The sequence below is a fragment of the Balaenoptera acutorostrata genome, chromosome 12 (genome assembly GCF_949987535.1).
Source record: "Balaenoptera acutorostrata chromosome 12, mBalAcu1.1, whole genome shotgun sequence".
Taxonomy (NCBI): Eukaryota; Metazoa; Chordata; class Mammalia; order Artiodactyla; family Balaenopteridae; genus Balaenoptera; species Balaenoptera acutorostrata.
In genome coordinates this window covers 31,787,450-31,808,181 of record NC_080075.1, presented here as the reverse complement: position 1 = coordinate 31,808,181, position 20,732 = coordinate 31,787,450, and the positions used below count along the sequence as shown (strand labels likewise).

Below are 20,732 nucleotides of genomic sequence, written 5' to 3'. Positions count from 1 at the left end.
CTCCCCACGCCCCACTGCATTCTGTAAGCCTAGGATCTGGATCTACTTTGGCTACGACCACCTCTCAATGAACGGGGGCCCCTTCTCTTTCCTGAAATGTCCTCATCAGGTCTTTGGGTCTTTCCATGTCTCACCCTGCTAAGAAGTGTCAGGTTGAAAAGGAGAGAGTGTCAAGGGGAAAGCAGGAATGGGTCAGGTAAAGGGATTGATTCCTGTGAGGCTGGGGAATACAGATTTTAGTGATCTGGGTGGCCTTTGGCCCTGTTGTGTTTGGAAGGGAGCTTTTAAACCCCGCTGATCGCTCGGGCTAAGCACATGGCTTTATTACCGGCTAGGCCTCCAGAATGCTACCGAGAGGCTGATTATTTTAGCCTGTTGTTGATCCATAGGAAGTAGATGAGACAGTAGTTCTTGGATCTAGAGGAACAGAGGAGTAAAGAACAGTTGAGAGGCACCTGGCCAAAGGGAATCCTAGAGCCCATTTAGACACATAATGAATATGACATCTAAGCACCAACTCAAAAGCCATTTCAGCTGGGTACTGAGAACTCTGGGATGAGGCCTTGCCTCTAATAAGGAGTCTTCGATGGGAGATCTTAAAGCCATGGGCCTCACCACTGGGAGGGAGGGGAGAGTGCTGAGGAGCTCCCTCGTGTCAGGGCTGAATTGCCAGGGCTAGTCAGGGCTAGGCCCTGGGCCAGCAAGAGTACTGAGCGTGCCAGGAAGCTGGGTGGGAACAACCCTTCACCTGGCACCGATGGGGGAAAATCCCTGTTACCACTCCCAGCCCCAAAGGAATTGGTAAGCCAAGGGTCACTCTAAGGACCAAGGAGAGAGGAGGCGGCCAGCCAGTTGGCACCAGACTGGTTTAGTAGATTAGTATGTCAGGGTGGGGACAACTCACAGGGTAGGGATATTAGTGTAGTCATTAGTGTCAATGAGGAGACCAGAAGGACTTGCCTCAAAGCGATGGAAAAGGCCCAAGTGAATAATATACTTACTCTCTAGATATCCTAGGGAAGAAGGTCATTGGGAGAGAGAACCATGGGAAACAAAGTCAAAATGGAAACATCAGTCTCTGTCTTGATCTGGAGAAAGTCAACTCTGGGCTCTTAGTTTCTTGGCTCCAAACACACACCTCTGCCTCCTCCCCTTCTCTCCCCTGTTATGTTGCACAGTAGGAAGGTACACCTCAGCCTCTGCTTCTGTCTAAGGCTCCACTCTGGCCTCCTGGACTCTGATCCTTGCCTTGCTAGGATTTGAGACCTGCTTGGCTGGCTATATACGCAGACTTGCTACACTGTCGAGATGCAAGGCACTCTCCTAGGAAGCTTCTAAGAAGCCAGCGGTTATCTAGTTCGATGACACGAAAAAGCTTCCCTTCTACATGGGCCTTAGTCTCTGGTCTGCCAGCTCTCAACTAGGTAAGCTAAAGCCAGAGCCAGGCTACAATGAATAGCAGATTCCAGCATCTGGGTGACGTACTGGTTCGTGAGATGTTCCGGAGCTGGCTAACTCAATCTCAGTGGAAGCATCTCTCCGTCAGAGATGCTACAGCCCTGTAGCAGGACTTGTGCGGGCCAGTGACTGCCTAAGGCAAGAATTAGGCACCTCCAACACAGCTTTCTTGGGACAGTCAGCACAGTAAAGCTCCATCTGGCAGGGGCGGGGCTTGGAGGGGCAGGTGAAGGTTTCAGTAATTTCAGGAGCCTCTCTGCTAGGAACCAGAAGCCATCTGTTCTGTGGGGCTGTTCTCCATCCATCATCATACCCCAGATGGCTGGGGCCAGGCTCACTCTGTTCACCAGGCTGAACTGAGCCCCAGACTAAGGCATCTTCCTTTCTCCTCTTGTCATCTCTAGGTAAGCTCTGAGGTAATGTCAGAGCCCAGCTGACCCATACTTGCCCTAGCTTGTCAAGGCTCAGGAATTAAGAGGCTACAAGAGGAAGACTGGCCTGCCAAATCCAATGATGGAGACTGCTGAGAGCACCTATGGCGACTTTAAGAATGGGGCCTCTTTGCGGTCTTTTCAAGGTATTGGCAAAGAGAAAATTATCCTCTATACCAACCCACCATCCCCATTTCCCCACCCCCCGACACAGACCACTGGATGGGTACTCACTTCTCAAGCAGGGTCAGAGCTGTCACAGGGTTTACCCGGAGGTACTTGCAGGTGGGCTGACCATAGTCAGCAAGGTAGGTTGACCAATCCCACTGGAGGAAGAGATCTAAAAGCTGTAAAATATCCAAACCCCCACCCCAGTAATTCATCAGACAGATAAGACAAATCAGGATCGCAGAAACCCCTAGCATCCTTCACTACCATCTATAGTAGACTTGAAAAATAAAATTAAAAATATAGTAAGAGAAAGAATGGCTATAGACTGTATTGCAATTAAGGAAATAAATGAGTAATCACTATAAGGCAGAGTCATCTCTTCCATAAGCACTGTAATGTTGCTAAGAGAACATGCCGTTAGCAGACAGCTCTCAGAGGCAGGCCTGTAATGAAACTAACATTGGACTGAATCAAAACACAAGACTATCATAATGACCACTTATTCGCTTAATAAATACTCGTGAAATGCCTTCCATGTGCCAAGCACCATTCTAGGAGCTCAGAATTCAACAATGAACAAATAAAGGTGGATGTGTCCAGTGCCACATATGCAACTATATGAGCTTTCAGGTTGGAAGGTCTGGGTTCAAGTACGAGTTTCATGACTTGCTGCGTTGACTTTGCCCAAATTACTCCGTTGATACAGACACGTGCACATGCCAGAAACAAACCAGACACACAGACAACACAGGAACACTGAACCAAGGCATAAATGGGCCATGCAATTTTACGTGAGGCAACATACTACACCTATGTGGACACTAGCTGAACAGATGGAAACCTGTTAACTAAATACATTTTGTCAAAGGCTTTCTTTCCCAGCCAGCTTTAGCCTCAGGTATCACTCTAATAAATATTAAAAAATTGTAACTGAATAAAGCTAAAAAAGAAAAATGGAATCAGTGCCTTTCAAAGGTAGGGGTGATGAAAGGGGAGGTGTTAGCTTCCCTCTATAAACTTCTAGAGGGGTCACCATCCCAGACTCACATCATTACATAGAAGAAGGGCCTTCAAGCTGGCTTTCTAGCAATGAGATACATATAAGTGCTTTTGGACTCAAGACATTTCTCTACTTCTCCCTTTCCAAGAGATAACAGTTGATGAAGATTGTAGATGGCTATCACTCTGTGCAGAACAGAGAGGCCTAGAGTCAATCCAATGCCGGAGCCTGGGCTCTTAGGCACACCTTCTTCCCTTGTCTGTCTTCACTGCCCAGCTGGGCAAATGGGCAGTGTGGGCCTTGCCCTACTTGGCCAAGCTTCCTCTTCTATCCACTCTCTTAGAATGGCTGTTATGAACTTCCTCAGACAGGATGGGAATTGGCTGAAGTCCCCAAAATTTTGCTATAACAGAGCAAAGTCCCTACACCCTCAGCCAAGAAAGGGACGCTAAAGAAGAGAGCAGAGGGGGAGAGAGACAGACACGTTGGTTGGCCTGGGTCAGCATGGTCCCAAAAGGCCCTCTCAGGTCTCTTTTAGGTCATGCCTATTTTAGTTGGCAAGTTAAAGGGCTCCTACCACTTCCTTTTGCTGTCCCCAGGCCTTGCAGAGCTCTCCTTTAGAAGAAATATTTCCTTGACTTCCTATTCTAATCTTAGTATTTCTATCCCATAGTGTCCAAAGACCCGTCAGGACAGTTCCTCCTAGGAAGCATGACAGACACCTGGAGTGTCCCTTGTTCTAAAGGTCTTCTACAAATATGATTACGCTTTCCCCCAAATCCCAAGGAAAAAAACTATGAAAAAGATAGCATTTTCTTAATTAAAATTTTTTCTCAGAAAATTTAAAAAACCTTTTACTGTTTGCATGCTAGGGAGCTAACAAAAGAAAGGTGAAAGAAAAACAAATAAGTTTAATTGGAAAAACATGAAATCATGATTTCTTAAAGCCATTTCAGGTATTACTTTTCAGATGTGTACATATATATGCATTTAATAAAACTACCTTCTCTACTCTCGAATTCCTAATTTCAGTGATGCAATTAATGGTATCAGTATTTTCTGATTTACTGCAAAGAACACCATGTCTTTTGGGCTGATGAAACCTGGGTAAATCACCAGTGGGGTGTGGAGGGCAGTTCATAACTTAGCTCTAAGGTTTTCTATTTTTAAATTCTTGCCAAAGTCTCTCAATGCCAGTACTGAGACTAAGAGCTCTGGGATGACAAGCTACCTAATTTATCCCACTCCGGGCATGGAAGCTACACAAACTCTATTAAGCTCAACCAGTATAAGCCTGTAGCTTACACTCTGGGTCTGTGTTGCTTTCTACAGTTCTTTTCAGTGGCCTGTACCTAGGTCTGATGGCCTCCTCTGAGACAGACGGACACATACTATAGTCTGGGTGGGACTTAACTAAGTTAACTGCCTTGGGGTGCAGTTCTACTGGATTCCTTAGAAACAGTGTTAGAATAAGAGAACAAGAAAACCGGCAGGCCTGTTTATCAATACAGCACTTTGGTCTCCAGACTATGATTTTCAAAGGTGAACCAGGCCCTCTCAGCTTAGCTCTCTGCATGCAATGGCCTGCAATGTTAAATCTCGATAAAGTGTCTCTCAAGGATGCAGAACATTCAGTCATCACTAACGATCACATTCTTTTTTATTTAAAAAATTTTTCATTTGGAAATAATTTTCAATTTATCAGAAAGTTCTAAGAATAGATGTAGTATAAGGAGCACCATATACCCTCCTCCCAGATCCATGCATTGTCAACATTTTACCCCATACGCTCCATCATTTGTGTTCTCTCTCTCTTTCTTTCTTTGCACACACAGTATTTCTTTTTGGAGTCTCTTGAGAGTAAATTACATATATCATGGCCCTTTATCACCCAGTGTTTCAGTGTTCCTAAGAATTAGGGCTATTCTCATAATCACAGTATGGTTTTTAACTTTAATAAATTTAATATTGATACTGTCTATACCCTAATTTTATAAATTGACCCAATAATATCCTGCATAGCCTTTTTGTTTATTTAGGATTAGGTATTACATTTAATTATCTACTGAGCCTACTTTAATCTGGACTATTTCCACAGTCTGTCTCTTTCTTATATGATATTGACAGTTTTGAAGGATGTCAACTCTTCAAAAGTTCCCTGTCTCCTTTTTCCCCCCTTAGTTTTGGTTTTTCTAATGCTTATAAGATATAGGACATGCATTTCTGGCCAGAGTATTACATGTGATGTTATGTCCTCCTCAGGGTATCACATCTGGAGGTATACAATATATAGTGTTCATTTGGCTCTCATTGGTGATATTAATTTGGATCACCCAGTCAAGACATTGTCTGATTTCTCCACCGTCTAGGTATTATATTTTCTTTTGCAACTAGGAAGCAATTGAGGAGACAATTTAAGACCATGTGAATATACTGCTCCTGGTTAAAATTTCCCCTTAGATTTAGCATCTATTGAGGATTCTTCTTCTCTTTGGTCTTTACTATGATGGTCTCACACTGATGACATTCCAATTCTATCCTTCCCTCCACGTTTATCAGTTGTCACTCAGCATTCTACCATAAGCAAGTGCTCTCTCCTTCTCCCCCATTAATTTATCTATTTTATTATTGGTATGGATTCATGGGTTTCCATTTTTTCAATGGGTTATATTCATTACTATACCTAATTACTTTGATGCTCAAATTGTTCCAGGTTTGGCAAGTGGGAGATCTGTCAAGCTAGAGCCTGTGTCCTTGTGACATGCCCCCATGATTTTTTTTTTTTAAGGACTTCCTTACTTTCTGGCATAATAAGGTGTTGCAGGTTCATCTTGTATCTACCATGCCCAGCTCTGAAATCAGCCATTTCTCTGAACAGCCCTGGTTTCTTTTAGTGGGAAAGTTATTAGAGATCAAGATTTGGGTGCTAGGTGTCCTCATTGCTACTTGGGGACAATCTATGGGGAGTACAGCCCTCTCAGCGGACAGAGCTAGGAAATATATACATGTAATCCACATATACACATGCACACATATACATACATACATGTGTACTTATATAAGCATCTATGCACACACATTTTAGAAATCATGAGTTTACACCAATACCTCCAATTCTAATCATTCTCACAGAGTTCTTTTTTGCCTTCCTCTATTCCATATATACATGTGCTTTCTTCCACAGTGAGAATCCTGGCTCTCAACGACATCATCTCATTCACTAATTTGCTCAATCCTATAATATATCTAAAATCAGTTCAGAATTGTTTGTATATACCACTACAAAAAAAAAAAAAAAGCCTGCTAAAAAGAGTTTGAGATTTGTTTGCAATTTCCTCTCCCAACCTGATTGTGTATAATCAAAGCCTATGCTCATAAGCCACTTGGATTAGTCCTTTTTAAATTTTCCCTTCAGTTTGGTTATGGTATTCATCTAAATACAACTGGGTTCATTTGTTTCCATTTGCTTTTAGTTTTAGGCTCCTCCCTCCCATCCTTCTTAACTTAATTTTTTACATATGTAGGACATTAACATGCTTCCAAAAGTCAAAACAATACAAAAATGTTAACTCAGAAAAGTGTCACTCTTTCCCTTGTTGTATCCCTTTCACCCCAATTCCTACCATGCCTTATAGGTACCCAACTCCATTGTTTTCGGATTTGTCCTTCCTATGTTTCTATTTGTAAAGATAAGCAGATACACGTATGCTTTCTTATTCCCTCCTCTTTCTTTCACAGAAAGTAGCATAGTATATATGCATTTTAAGGCATCTTACTTCTTGATGTTTATAAGTAGGTGGTGGATGGAGAAGAAGAAAAAAGAGGAGCATCAAAGGTGGGAGACCAAACTTAAGATCACTATTCCTCAAACTTTATTGAGTATCACTTTTGCAGTTTTTACCACATCCTCATGCCACATGTGTTATTATTAACTTAACATTTTTGTTTGTATTGATTCATATTTTGGTCATAAAAATTTTTTAAACAATACTTTACATCATTTTCACAAATGGGAAACCATTCATACTTGTCAGAAATAGAAGATAACTCAAATACTAGCACCACAATGAGAGGATCCCTTTGTCATCACAAAGACTGTAACATGATTTAGTGTTTAATGGTGCATCTGGGTTCTGTCTAAACCTGTATCTCAAGTACCACTTCATATGGCCTTCTGTACCTCCAGTATTCCATCCACACTATGTTTTGGGATTAGTTTGTGACTTCTGCCAAGAGTTAAGTCATGACAGTGTGCCTGGAATAGTGTTAAGTGGTGTATGTGCACAAGGAAGCACCTATAACATCAGTCTCATTATAAGAGAAGATCAGTGTACACATGGGCCCTGTGTCCTGGTCTAGTCAGGAGAGTCCATAGCCAAGGGTCTGGTTTGGCTGGTAAGGCTTGGTGAGCCTGGATGAACTGGAGCAACTTGCTAACACAACCACAAGCATAGTTCATTTTTCTCATCACCACGTATCCTCGTTAGTTAGTGGGTTTCCATGTAGTTGGCTTTTGATAAGCTCTTACTTCTGCGTCAGGACAGCGTTAAAATTCTTGATTCTGCATGTGATGACTTCTGATTGAATTTACAGAACCACACTGTGGGCCTGCACTATGTTCATTCTATTTATATTTCTTAAGAGTTGCATAAAAATTATAACCTTCTTAAATTTAAAAAGTTCAAGTGAAGTGACCCCTTCCATTTACTCACAGGATTTGAAACATGAATAATAAAACATATTTGCTTATCTTGGATGTTCTTAATGAAGATATAAACCCACTGAATTCAGTAAATGTTTTTAAAAGCATCTAATATATGCAAGGACAGGGGTTGGCCTTTCAAGTGATATTAAAACATGTGGTTCTCCCTCACATAGAATATTGTAAAAGAAAAACATAAATAACTGTAATCCAAGCCAAATAAGTTAAATGCTATTAAGTGACATATTCTTCTTCTTTTTGAACTATCAACCGAACGTTTTGCAAGTTTTTCCACTTATAACAAAATTTAAAGAGCAAATATAAATTGTGGTTCAAAACACACACACACGTGCATTGGGTTTAAGTTTACTTTGATTATCAGACAATGTCTTAAAGGTGATGGGAATCATCTCAGCAATAACAAATACGTTACAATTATATCTCTGTCATAGAGTCAAATATGGAAATTTGCCTGCATTTTATTAACATCAGTGGCAGATTTTGTTTTTTAAAAAACTTTTATTTTGAAATAATTTTAGACTTACATACAAGTTGCAAAAATAGTTTAGACAGTTCCTCTATACCCTTCACCCAGCTTCTCTAATGTCCACATATTATATTACAATGATCAGAACCAAGAAATCAACATTGGTACAATACTATTAACTAAGCTATGATTTCATTCCATTTTCACCAGATTTTCTGCTAATGTCCTTTTTCTGATCCAATCCAGTATCCCACATTTCATTTAATCATCATGCCTCCTGAGACTCTTCCAATGTGTTATAGTTCCTCATTCTTATCTTTCAAGACCTTGATACTTACACTTTATTTTCAGTCATTTAAATTTTTTTTTTCCTTTGGCTGTGCCACGCAGCACGCGGGATCTTAGTTCTCCGACCAGGGATCAAACCTGTGTTCCCTGCAGTGGAAGTGCGGAGTCTTAACCACTGGACCGCTGTGGAAGTCCCCAGTCATTTATTTTGCAGAATGTCCCTTAATCTGGGTCTGCCCAATATTTGTTTATGGTTAGACTGAGGCAGTAGTTCTCAACTAGGGGAGATCTTGCCTCCCATGGGACATCTGACAATGTCCGAGACATTCTGGGTTGTGACAAGGCTGGGTGATGGTAGTGGTGATGGTGCTGCTGGCGTCGAGTCAGTAGAAGCCAGGAACGCTGCTACACACGCTACAGTGCTCAAGACAGCCCCACGACAGAGGATTACCAGCCCCAAGTGGCAACAGTGTCGAGGTTAAGAAACTGGATTGGGGCTTCCCTGGTGGCGCAGTGGTTGGGAGTCCGCCTGCCAATGCAGGGGACACGGGCTCGAGCCCTGGTCTGGGAAGATCCCACATGCCGCGGAGCAACTAGGCCCGTGAGCCACAACTGCTGAGCCTGCGCGTCTGGAGCCTGTGCTCTGGAACAAGAGAGGCCGCGACAGTGAGAGGCCCGCGCACCGCGATGAAGAGTGGCCCCCGCTTGCCGCAACTAGAGAAAGCCCTCGCACAGAAACAAAGACCCAACACAGCCAAAAATAAAAAATAAATACATTTATGAAAAAAAAACAAAAAGAAACTCTGGAGTGAGGTTATGCATTTTTTTTTTTTTTTTTTTGCAAAAATACTATAGAAAAGGAGTGATACTGCCCCCTTCTCAGTGCATCGTATCAGGTATATATGATGCCCACATATCTCATTATTGATCATTTGGTTAAGGTGGTGAGTTTCTCTACTGCAAAGTTATTACTTTTACCTTTGTAAATAATTAATACATTTCTTATGGGAGATATACTTTAATACTATGCAAATATCCTGTTTCTCCTCAAACTTTTGTCCACTAACTTTAACATCCATTGGTGGATCCTGCCTACAACAATAGTTATTATTAATATTGATAATATTAATAATTTTAATATATGTAGTTATTAAATGGAATTCTCCTGCGAGGAAAAGTGCTGTCCCTTTTCCTCCATTTATTTATTTGTCCAATTATTTATATCAGTATGACCTCACAGATATTTATTTTATTTCGTGGGTTATAATCTAATACAATCATTATTCATGTTGTTGTTCAAATTATTCTGGCTTTGGCCACTAGGGACGCCTTCAGACTGGCTCTCCGGTGTATTTTCCACCTGTCCCTATCCTTTCTTGAAGCATTCCTTACTTGCTGACACTATAAAATGTTCCAAGCTCATCTTGCACTTTCCCTGCCCTTGCTCTGGAACCAGTTACTTCTCCAAGGAGCTCTAGTTCTTTGTTTTGGGGAATGGTTTTTAGAAACCAAGATCTGAGCACTTAGCATGCTCATTTCTTTTCTTTTCTTTTTTTTTTTTTAACATTTTTATTGGAATATAATTGCTTTACGATGGTGTGTTAGTTTCTGCTTTATAACAAAGTGAATCAGTTATACATATACATATGTTCCCATACCTCTTCCCTCTTGCACCTCCCTCCCTCCCACCCTCCCTATCCCACCCCTCTAGGTGGTCACAAAGCACTGAAGCATGCTCATTTCTATTGAGGTGTTATTGCCTCTAGGCCCTCTCAGTGGACAGAGCTAAGAAATATATGTATGTTTATTAACACATCTATATCTTTTGTGAATATATTTTAAAATCATGAGTTCATATTTGATGTCTATGATTCCAGTCAAACACCAGAGGATTCATTCTCTCCTTCCCTCTTTCCTTATTTATCACATCTTTCTCTGACAATGAGAAACCTGGCTCTCATTATATTTTACTTACTGGTTCAATCCTAGTGCAGTATGAAGTAGTTTCAGAATTGCTAATCCATACCCACGTGAGAAAAACAAGTTTACTAACTAGCGTATAGTATTTTCATACAGTTCTTTTCTGTCTTTAGCCTTACAATTTCCAGTCAGAATACTGGTTTTTATTTTTTAATTTTATTTATTTATTTATTTATATCTTTATTGGAGTAAATTTGCTTTACAATGGTTAGTTTCTGCTGTATAACAAAGTGAATCAGCTATACATATACATATATCCCCATATCTCCTCCCTCTGGCATTTCCCTCCCACTGTCCCTATCCCACCCCTCTAGGTGGTCACAAAGCACTGAGCTCATCTCCCTGTGCTATGCGGCTGCTTCCCACTAGCTATCTATTTTACATTTGGTAGTGTATATATGTCCATGCCACTCTCTCACTTCATCCCAGCTTACCCTTCCCCCTCTCTGTGCCCTCAAGTCCATTCTTTATGTCTGGGTCTATATTCCTGTACTGCCCCCAGGTTCTTCAGAACAATTTTTTTTCTTTAAGATTCCATATATATGTGTTAGCATACAGTATTTGTTCTTCTCTTTCTGACTTACTTCACTCTGTATGCCAGTCTCTAGGTCCATCCACCTCACTACAAATAATTCAATTTTGTTTCTTTTTATGGCTGAGTAATATTCCATTGTATATATGTGTCACATCTTCTTTATCCATTCATCTGTCGATGGACACTTAGGTTGCTTCCATGTCCTGGCTATTGGAAATAGAGCTGCATTGTGGTACATGACTGTTTTTAAATTATGGTTTTCTCTGGGTATACGCCCAGTAGTGGGATTGCTGGGTTGTATGGCAGTTCTATTTTTAGTTTTTTGAGGAACCTCCATACTGTTCTCCATAGTGGCTGTATCAATTTACATTCCCACCAACAGTGCAAGAGGGTTCCCTTTTCTCCACACCCTCTCCAGCATTTGTTGTTTGTAGATTTTCTGATGATGCCCATTCTGACTGGTGTGAGGTGATACCTCACTGTAGTTTTGAGTTGCATTTCTCTAATGATCAGTGATGTTGAGCAGCTTTTCATGTGCTTCTTGGCCATCTGTATATCTTCTTTGGAAAAATGTCTATTTAGGTCTTCTGCCCATTTTTTGATTGGGTCGTTTGTTCTTTTGATATTGAGCTGCATGAGCTATTTATATATTTTGGAGATTAATCCTTTGTCCACTGATTCGTTCGCAAATATTTTCTCCCATTCTAAGGTTTGTCTTTTCGTCTTGTTTGTGGTTTCCTTTGCTTTGCAAAAGCTTTTAAGTTTCATTAGGTCCCATTTGTTTATTTTTGTTTTTATTTCCATTACTCTAGGAGGTGGATCAAAAAGGATCTTGCTGTGATTTATGTCAAAGAGAGTTCTTCCTATGTTTTCCTCTAAGAGTATTACAGTGCCCGGTCTTCCACTTAGGTGTCTAATCCACTTTGAGTTTATTTTTGTGTATGGTGTTAGGGAGTGTTCTAATTTCATTCTTTTACATGTAGCTGTCCAGTTTTCTCAGCACCAGTTATTGAAGAGACTGTCTTTTCTCCATTGTATATCCTTGCCTACTTTGTCAGAGATGAGTTGACCATAGGTGCGTGGGTTTATCTCTGGGCTTTCTATCCTGTTTCATTGATCTATATTTCTGTTTTTGTGCCAGTACCATACTGTCTTGATTACTGTAGCTTTGTAGTACAGTCTGAAGTCAGGGAGTCAGATTCCTCCAGCTCCATTTTTTTCCCTCAAGACTGCTTTGGCTATTCGGGGTCTTTTGTGTCCCCATACACATTTTAAGATTTTTTGTTTTAGTTCTGTAAAAAATGCCATTGGTAATTTGATAGGGATTGCATTGAATCTGTAGATTGCTTTGGGTAGTATAGTCATTTTCACAATATTGATTCTTCCAATCCAAGAACATGGTATATCTCTCCATCTGTTGGTATCATCTTTAATTTCTTTCATCAGCGTCTTATAGTTTTCTGCATACAGGTCTTTTGTCTCCTTAGGTAGGTTTATTCCCAGGTATTTTATTCTTTCTGTTGCAGTGGTAAATGGGAGTGTTTCCTTAATTTCTCTTTCAGGTTTTTCATCATTACTGTATAGGAATGCAAGAGATTTCTGTGCATTAATTTTGTATACTGCTTCTTTACCAAATTCATTGATTAGCTCTAGTAGTTTTCTGGTGGCATCTTTAGGATTCTCTATGTATAGTATAGAGATGTCATCTGCAAACAGTGACAGTTTTACTTCTTCTTTTCCAATTTGTATTCCTTTATTTCTTTTTCTTCTCTGAATGCCGTGGCTAGGACTTCCAAATCTATGCTGAATAATAGTGGCGAGAGTGGACAACCTTGTCTTGTTCCTGATCTTAGAGGAGATGCTTTCAGTTTTTCACCATTGAGAATGATGTTGGCTGTGGGTTTGTCATATATGGCCTCTATTATGTTGAGGCAGGTTCCCTCTGTGCCCACTTTCTGGAGAGTGTTGTCATAAATCGGTGTTGAATTTTGTCAAAAGGTTTTTCTTCATCTATTGAGATGATCATATGGATTTTCTTCTTCAATTTGTTAATATGGTGTATCACATTGATTGATTTGCGTATATTGAAGAATCCTTGCATCCCTGGGATAAATCCCACTTGATCGTGGTGTATGATCCTTTTAATGTGTTGTTGGATTCTGTTTGCTAGTATTTTGTTGAGGATTTTTGCATCTACATTCATCAGTGATATTGGTCTGTAATTTTCTTTTTTTGTAGTATCTTTGTCTGGTTTTGGTATCAGGGTGATGGTGGCCTCATAGAATGAGTTTGGGAGTGTACCTTCCTCTGCAATTTTTTGGAAGAGTTTGAGAAGGATGGGTGTTAGCTCCTCTCTAAATGTTTGATAGAATTCACCTGTGAAGCCATCTGGTCCTGGACTTTTGTTTGTTGGAAGAGTTTTAATCACAGTTTCAATTTCATTACTTGTGACTGGTTTGTTCATATTTTCTATTTCTTCCTGGTTCAGTCTTGGAAGGTTATACCTTTCTAAGAATTTGTCCATTTCTTCCAGGTTGTCCATTTTATTGGCATAGAGTTGCTTGTAGTAATCTCTTAGGATGCTCTGTATTTCTGCGGTGTCTGTTGTAACTTCTCCTTTTTCATTTCTAATTTTATTGATTTGAGTCCTCTCCCTCTTTTTCTTGATGAGTCTGGCTAATGGTTTATCAATTTTGTTTATCTTCTCAAAGAATCAGCTTTTAGTTTTACTGATCTTTGCCATTGTTTTATTTGTTTCTATTTCATTTATTTCTGCTCTGATCTTTATTATTTCTTTCCTTCTACTAACTTTGGGTTTTGTTTGTTCTTCTTTCTCTAGTTCCTTTAGGTGTAAGGTTAGATTGTTTATTTGAGATTTTTCTTGTGTCTTCAGGTAGGCTTGTATTGCTATAAACTTCCCTCTTAGAACTGCTTTTGCTCCATCCCATAGGTTTTGGATCATTGTGTTTTTGTTGTAATTTGTCTCTAGGTATTTCTTGATTTCCTCTTTGATTTCTTCAGTGATCTCTTGGTTATTTATTAACGTATTGTTTAGCCTCCATGTGTTTGTGTTTTTTACGTTTTTTCCCCCTGTAATTGATTTCTAATCTCATAGCGTTGTGGTCAGAAAAGATGCTTGATATGATTTCAATTTTCTTAAATTTACTGAGGATTGATTTGTGACACAAGATGTGATCTATCTTAGAGAATGTTCTGTGTGCACTTGAGAAGAAAGTGTAATCTGCTGTTTTTGGATGGAATGTCCTATAAATAGCAATTAAGTCCATCTTGTTTAACGTGTCATTTAAAGCTTTTGTTTCCTTATTTTCATTTTGGATGATCTGCCCATTGGTGTAAGTGAGGTGTTCAAGTCCCCCACTATTACTGTGTTACTGTCAATTTCCTCTTTTATAGCTGTTAGCAGTTGCCTTATGTATTGAGGTGCTGCTATGTTGGGTGCATATATATTTATAATTGTTATATCTTCTTCTTGGATTGATCACTTGATCATTTTGTAGTGTCCTTCCTTGCCTCTTGTAACATTCTTTATTTGAAAGTCTATTTTATCTGGTATGAGTATTGCTACTCCAGCTTTCTTTTGATTTCCATTTGCATGGAATATGTTTTTCCATCCCCTCAGTCTGAAGTGGGTCTCTTGTAGACAGCATATATATGGGTCTTGTTTTTGTATCCATTCAGGGAGCCTGTGTCTTTTGGCTGGAGTATTTAATCCCTTCACGTTTAAGGTAATTAACCATATGTATGTTCCTATTACCATTTTCTTAATTGTTTCAGGTTTGTTTTTGTAGGTCCTTTTCTCCTCTTGTGTTTCCCACTTAGAGTACTTCTTTTAGCATTTGTTATAGACCTGGTTTGGTGGTGCTGAATTCTCTTAGCTTTTGATTGTCTGTAAAGCTTTTGATTTCTCCGTCGAATCTGAATGAGATCCTTGCTGGGTAGAGTAATCTTAGTTGTAGGTTCTTCCCTTTCATCATTTTAAATATATCATGCCACTCCCTTCTGGCTTGTAGTGTTTCTGCTGAGAAAACAGCTGTTAAGCTTACAGGAGTTCCCTTGTATGTTATTTGTCATTTTTCCCTTGTTGCTTTCAATAATTTTTCTTTGTCTTTAATTTTTGTCAGTTTGATGACTATGTGTCTCAGCGTGTTTCTCCTTGGGTTTATCCTGCCTGGGACTCTCTGCGCTTCCTGGACTTGGGTTGCTATTTCCCTTCCTATGTTAGGGAAATTTTTGACTATAATCTCTTCAAATATTTTCTCGGGTCTTTTCTCTCTCTCTTCTCCTTCTGGGACCCCTATAATGTGAATGTTGTTGCGTTTAATGTTGTCCCAGAGGTCTCTAAGGCTCTCCTCATTTCTTTTCATTCTTTTTTCTTTATTCTGTTCTGCGGCAGTGAATTCCACCATTCTGTCTTCCAGGTCACTTATCCATTCTTCTGCCTCAGTTATTCTGCTATTGATTCCTTCTAGAGTATTTTTCATTTCAGTTATTGTATTGTTCATCTCAGTTTGTTTGTTCTTTAATTCTTCTAGGTGTTTGTTCTTTAATTGTTCTAGGTCTTTGTTAAAGATTTCTTGCATCTTCTCGATCTTTGCCTCCATTCTTTTTCCGAGGTCCTGGATCATCTTCGCTATCATTATTCTGAATTCTTTTTCTGGAAGGTTGCCTGTCTCCACTTCATTCAGTTTTATTTTCTGGGGTTTTGTCTTGTTCCTTCATCTGGTACATAGCCCTCTGTCTTTTCATCTTGTCTATCTTTCTGTGAATGTGGTTTTTGTTCCACAGGCTGCAGGATTGTAGTTCTTCTTGCTTCTGCTGTCTGCCCTCTGGTGGATGAGGCTATGTAAGAGGCTTGTGCAAGTTTCCTGATGGGAGGGACTGGTGGTGGGTAGAGCTGGGTGTTGCTCTGGGGGGTAGAGGTCAGTAATACTTTAATCTGCTTGTCTGCTGATGGGTGGGGCTGGGTTCTCTCCCTGTTGGTTGTTTGGCCTGAGGCGACCCAACACTGGAGCCTACCTGGCTCTTTGGTGGGGCTATTGGCAGACTCTGGGAGGGCTCATACCAAGGAGTACTTCCCAGAACTTCTGCTGCCAGTGTCCTTGTCCTCACAGTGAGCCACAGCCATCCCCCGCCTCTGCAGAAGACCCTCCAACACTAGCAGGTAGGTCTGGTTCAGTCTCCTGTGGGATCACTGCTCCTTCCCCTGGGTCCCAGTGCGCACACTACTTTGTGTGTGCCCTCCAAGAGTGGAGTCTCTGTTTCCCCCAGTCCTGTCGAAGTCCTGCAAGCAAATCCCACTAGCCTTCAAAGTCTGATTCTCTAGGATTTCCTCCTCCCGTTGCCAGACCCCCAGGTTGGGAAGCCTGACATGGGGCTCAGAACCTTCACTCTAGTGGGTGGATTTCTGTGGTATAAGTGTTCTCCAGTTTGTGAGTCACCCACCCAGCAGTTATGGGATTTGATTTTATTGTGATTGCGCCCCTCCTACCATCTCATTGAGGCTTCTCCTTTGTCTTTGGATGTGGGCTATCTTTTTTGGTGAGTTCCAGTGTCTTCCTGTCAATGATTGTTCAGCAGTTAGTTGTGATTCTGGTGCTCTCACAAGAGGGAGTGAGCACACGTCCTTCTACTCCGCCGTCTTGAACCAATCTCATCATCTTTAATTTCTTTCATCAATGTCTCATAGTTTTCTGCATACAGGTCTTTTGTCTCCCTAGGGAGGTTTATATCTAGGTATTTTATTCTTTTTGTTGCAATGGTAAATGGGAGTGTTTCCTTAATTTCTCTTTCAGATTTTTCATCATTATTGTATAGGAATGCAAGAGATTTCTGTGCATTAATTTTGTATCCTGAAACTTTACCAAATTCATTGATTAGCTCTAGTAGGTTTCTGGTAGCATCTTTAGGATTCTTTATGTCAGTCAGAATACTGGTTTTTAAATTACTTAGGTTAGTTCTTTTCTTCCTCACTCCTTTCAGTGTGATTATGCTATCCTTTCATAATTTAGTTAGATTTATTTTTCACTGCTTGTGTTCAATTTGGACCCCCACCCCACCACATTCTGGTTGGTTTAAATCATTTATTTTGGGGAATGAGTCAGAGCTACATAAAAAAGTATACTCAGAAGTATCGTTCCCTCCTCAGCCCAACTAAGCTGTTCTATTCTCCCCATTTATTTCTACATCTTTCCTTTCGACCCTTCGCAGGGTTCTGGTTTATCCTTCTTTTACTTCTTTTGTACAAATGAGAAGATACATGTGAATTTTCTTATATCCTCTTCTTTCTCACCTGAAGGGTAGCATGCAATAGATACTCTTTTGCACTTCTGCTTTTTTCACTTAACCGTAATCCTAGAACTCATTCCAAAAGACTCTAATTCCTTATTAATGATTGTATTCGTGATTTATTCATATACATGTGGTTTTTGTAAACTAGATAAGTCATTTTCAAGGGACACATCAGACAGTATGTTTGGGGGCATTTTATCATTTAACTGGTGGAAGAGGAGTGTTGTTAGATATTTTCAGAATAGAACATACTGATAAATGTTATGGCTACTTCAATCAAAAGCAAACTGAACCAATCATTAATGATGCTTTGACCTCAAACACAGAGTTATTTGTTTACGGTATTTATCGGAACAGGAGAATTAAACTCATGTAGTAGTTCATGTGACATCTTATAAACTACATAGGTTAATAAAAATTGTAAATTATGTGATTATTGGTTATTATACAAAAATGTGTACAAGTGGGGAAGGATAGGACAAGGAAACACATTTGAATGAGGTTATACTAAACAAGCTACTATGATGGAATATCTGTTTTCTTTTTTTTTTTTTTTTTTGCCTCCTCTATGACTTTTATCTATATGACTTCTAACTAGGGCTTTGGCAGTTCTAAAGCTGTCTCTAATATATTTCTGTTATTTCAGAACATGCTCATGGCTTAATAGGACTCAAATTACAATTCTGATTTCACGCGGGTGGGGGAGTGGGAAGGACAAAGACCCAAAAAGGATGAGCAAATTGCTGAAAATCACAAAGTAGACAAGTGGTAGAGATGGCTTGATGGCTTACATTCCCCAAGACGCCATAGCTGTTTATTTTTCAAAATCTTCATTGATTCAGCCTTTGGGTAAGGTACTTGCCTAAGGCTAGGTCAAACTTCTGAACAGACTTTGTTTTTTGCAATGGTAGCTAAGAAAGACTAGCAAAATCCAAATGAGTCAAAGTGAAAACTAGTCCAAGACCAGAGAGTGAGTTAACTGGACAGAGTGCAGATAGCATTAGAATAGCAGAACAATTGCAAACTTCTAGGAAATACCTTTGAAAGGAGATACTAAGATAAAGTAGGACTCCGTTGATCCTTGTTCATGCATATCAACATACATACTTCTCCAACAGAAGATGTGGAAGTGATTTCAAATGGATGAGTTGTTCACAGGTAAAGGAGAATTATAGGTTAATATGCAAGCAAATGATCTTGAGGGTGCCCCTGTGTTCTCATAGGCAGAAAGGATTACCCACAGAACTCAGAAAGTAAAAATGAAAAGACTGGTGAAGAATGCCCGGCTTGTTCCCACTACTAGACTAGTATTTGTTACCAAAACAGTTCATATCATGCTTACTTTTGGTGAGGAGAACTGTTTTATATATTCTCGCCTTTACCGCTAATTCCTGAGATGGGAGCCTCATCACCCATGTAGACTGGGAGCTTCCCAAGGATGGGGATCATGTTTTCTCCTTTGACTACTCTACAGCATGGGCCAGCATAGGGCTAGATTACTAGCAGGTAGTCAGTAAAAACATGTTACATAGAATTAAAGTAGGTAAACTGACAATGTTATAGGAACAACATTGGGTAGATGGTGGGATGGACTTATAATTTGTGTTTCTTGCAACAAACTTTCCAAATAGACCAAACCTAGGGTCCTTCTGACCAGCACTAGAAGGAAGGTTGTCTGAGGAAGAAGGAAACATCAAACAGGAGTGATAATAGCCATGACAGATGAGTGGGAACCCAGCCCTGGATATTTGGTTCTAAGGTCCCAGGGGAAGATCCTATGACTAGTGAATGGGAATTCAGCAGATGTTTGGCTTCAAGCAGTCATCTGGGCTGGCTCCTAGCGGGCAGCATGGGGCCTACCTCATGTTAGGGAGAGCCATCTCTTAAAGATTCCATGGGAAGCAAAGGACCATAGGAGCGAAGGTACACACAGACAGATACAAAGACACACTGACAATAGCCATACCTCTTTCCCCCAGGGGTGATTTTCTTTACATGTTTCCTTTTGAACAGGCACACTGAGTCCTGTAGAGAATTGTGTTCCCAATGTAGGTATGTCCTTGAAGTAAACTTGATTTACGGAAATCTGAATTTGCACTTTATATACATTCCAGAAGAAATCTTCATGTTAAACAGGTTAGATGGCAAAACGATTTCAAATAAAATGCTCCTCTGGAACACTTAACATATAATCTAAATGACAAAATTCTAAATATGCTACCTCTTTAGAACACAGCTACCATATAAAGTACAGTCTACTTACTTACTTAAGAGAACAGTAAACATACAGAACACTAAGCCAGGAGATTGTTTTTTTTGTTTGTTTTGGTCCACTCCCAGTCTTTGACAGGATGAAACCAATCGCATCATTATAAAGTATTTTTCATAAACACTAATGCACAGGTGCCTTTTAAGAGGCAGTTTAGCACAGCAAAAAGACCCTCAGGCTGGGGGTCCCCTGACTGACAGCGTGACCCCAGATAAGTCACCAAATCTGTTTTTCTCATTCGGATATGGAAACATAACAGCTCCTATCAATAGCTGAGGACAGATCAAGAGGACAATTGTGGGAAGTCCACCAAAAGGCATGGACTTGACTAATGACTCATTTGTGTTTATTGCCCAAGGTTCCCCCAACGCCTTGTCCCTGGTGCTGGGTCAGTCTCATTCAGAGAAGACCATCTGTCTGCCTCCCACATATCCTCAGGAGCACTTCCTGACACAGAAATCTGGGCAAACACAGGAAAGAGAAAGCAGCAATTATTTTAACAAACACAAACTGAGTACCAACAATGTATCAGGCATTCTTCTAGGCACATAAAAGGATGAATAAGACATCTCCAGTCTTGAGGAACTCAGTCTAGTAAATAACAGATACAGAGTGATGTGAGCGCTCTGAGATGTACTCTAACAGGGTGCAAAGAAAGTTCAGAAGAAGGGCATCTAAGCTTGAGTCAGGTAGGTGGGGACTGCCTTAAGAATAAGCAGTACAAATGAAGCAAATGATAAATGGCCTCATATGCTAACAAGCTAAGGAGATTGAATTTTAGCCTGGAGGCTTCTCCACTTGTTTTCAGCAAAGCTGCTATGTGCTTTCTTCTAGATCATGGGCAGGAAAACTACAGCCACCACTTGTTTTTGTAAATAAAGTATTGGAACACAGCCATGCTCATTGGTTGATGTATCGTCTATGACTGTTTATGTGCCATAACAGCTGAGTTAAGTAGTTGTGACAGAGACCATTACAGCCTGAAAAACCTAAAATATTCACTATCTAGTCCTTTACAGAAAAAGTTTGCCTCTAGATCCAGGCCAGGGAGGGCAGTGTGGTCTGAAATTCTCTCAGATGTAAAATGTCTAATAGCCACTAA

General features: G+C 40.2%; 1 protein-coding gene across 2 annotated transcripts in view; it reads right to left on the bottom strand.

The window, feature by feature from the left end:
* The window catches only part of EXOC6B (exocyst complex component 6B), a 731,430-nt gene that overhangs the window by 5,434 nt on the left and 705,264 nt on the right, over positions 1-20,732 (bottom strand). For both annotated transcript variants that reach the window (XM_007175516.2, XM_057558141.1), the window contains exon 21: positions 2,124-2,236. In XM_007175516.2, coding sequence (XP_007175578.1) covers positions 2,124-2,236 — 113 coding nt within the window. The remainder of the gene's footprint in view (positions 1-2,123; positions 2,237-20,732) is intronic.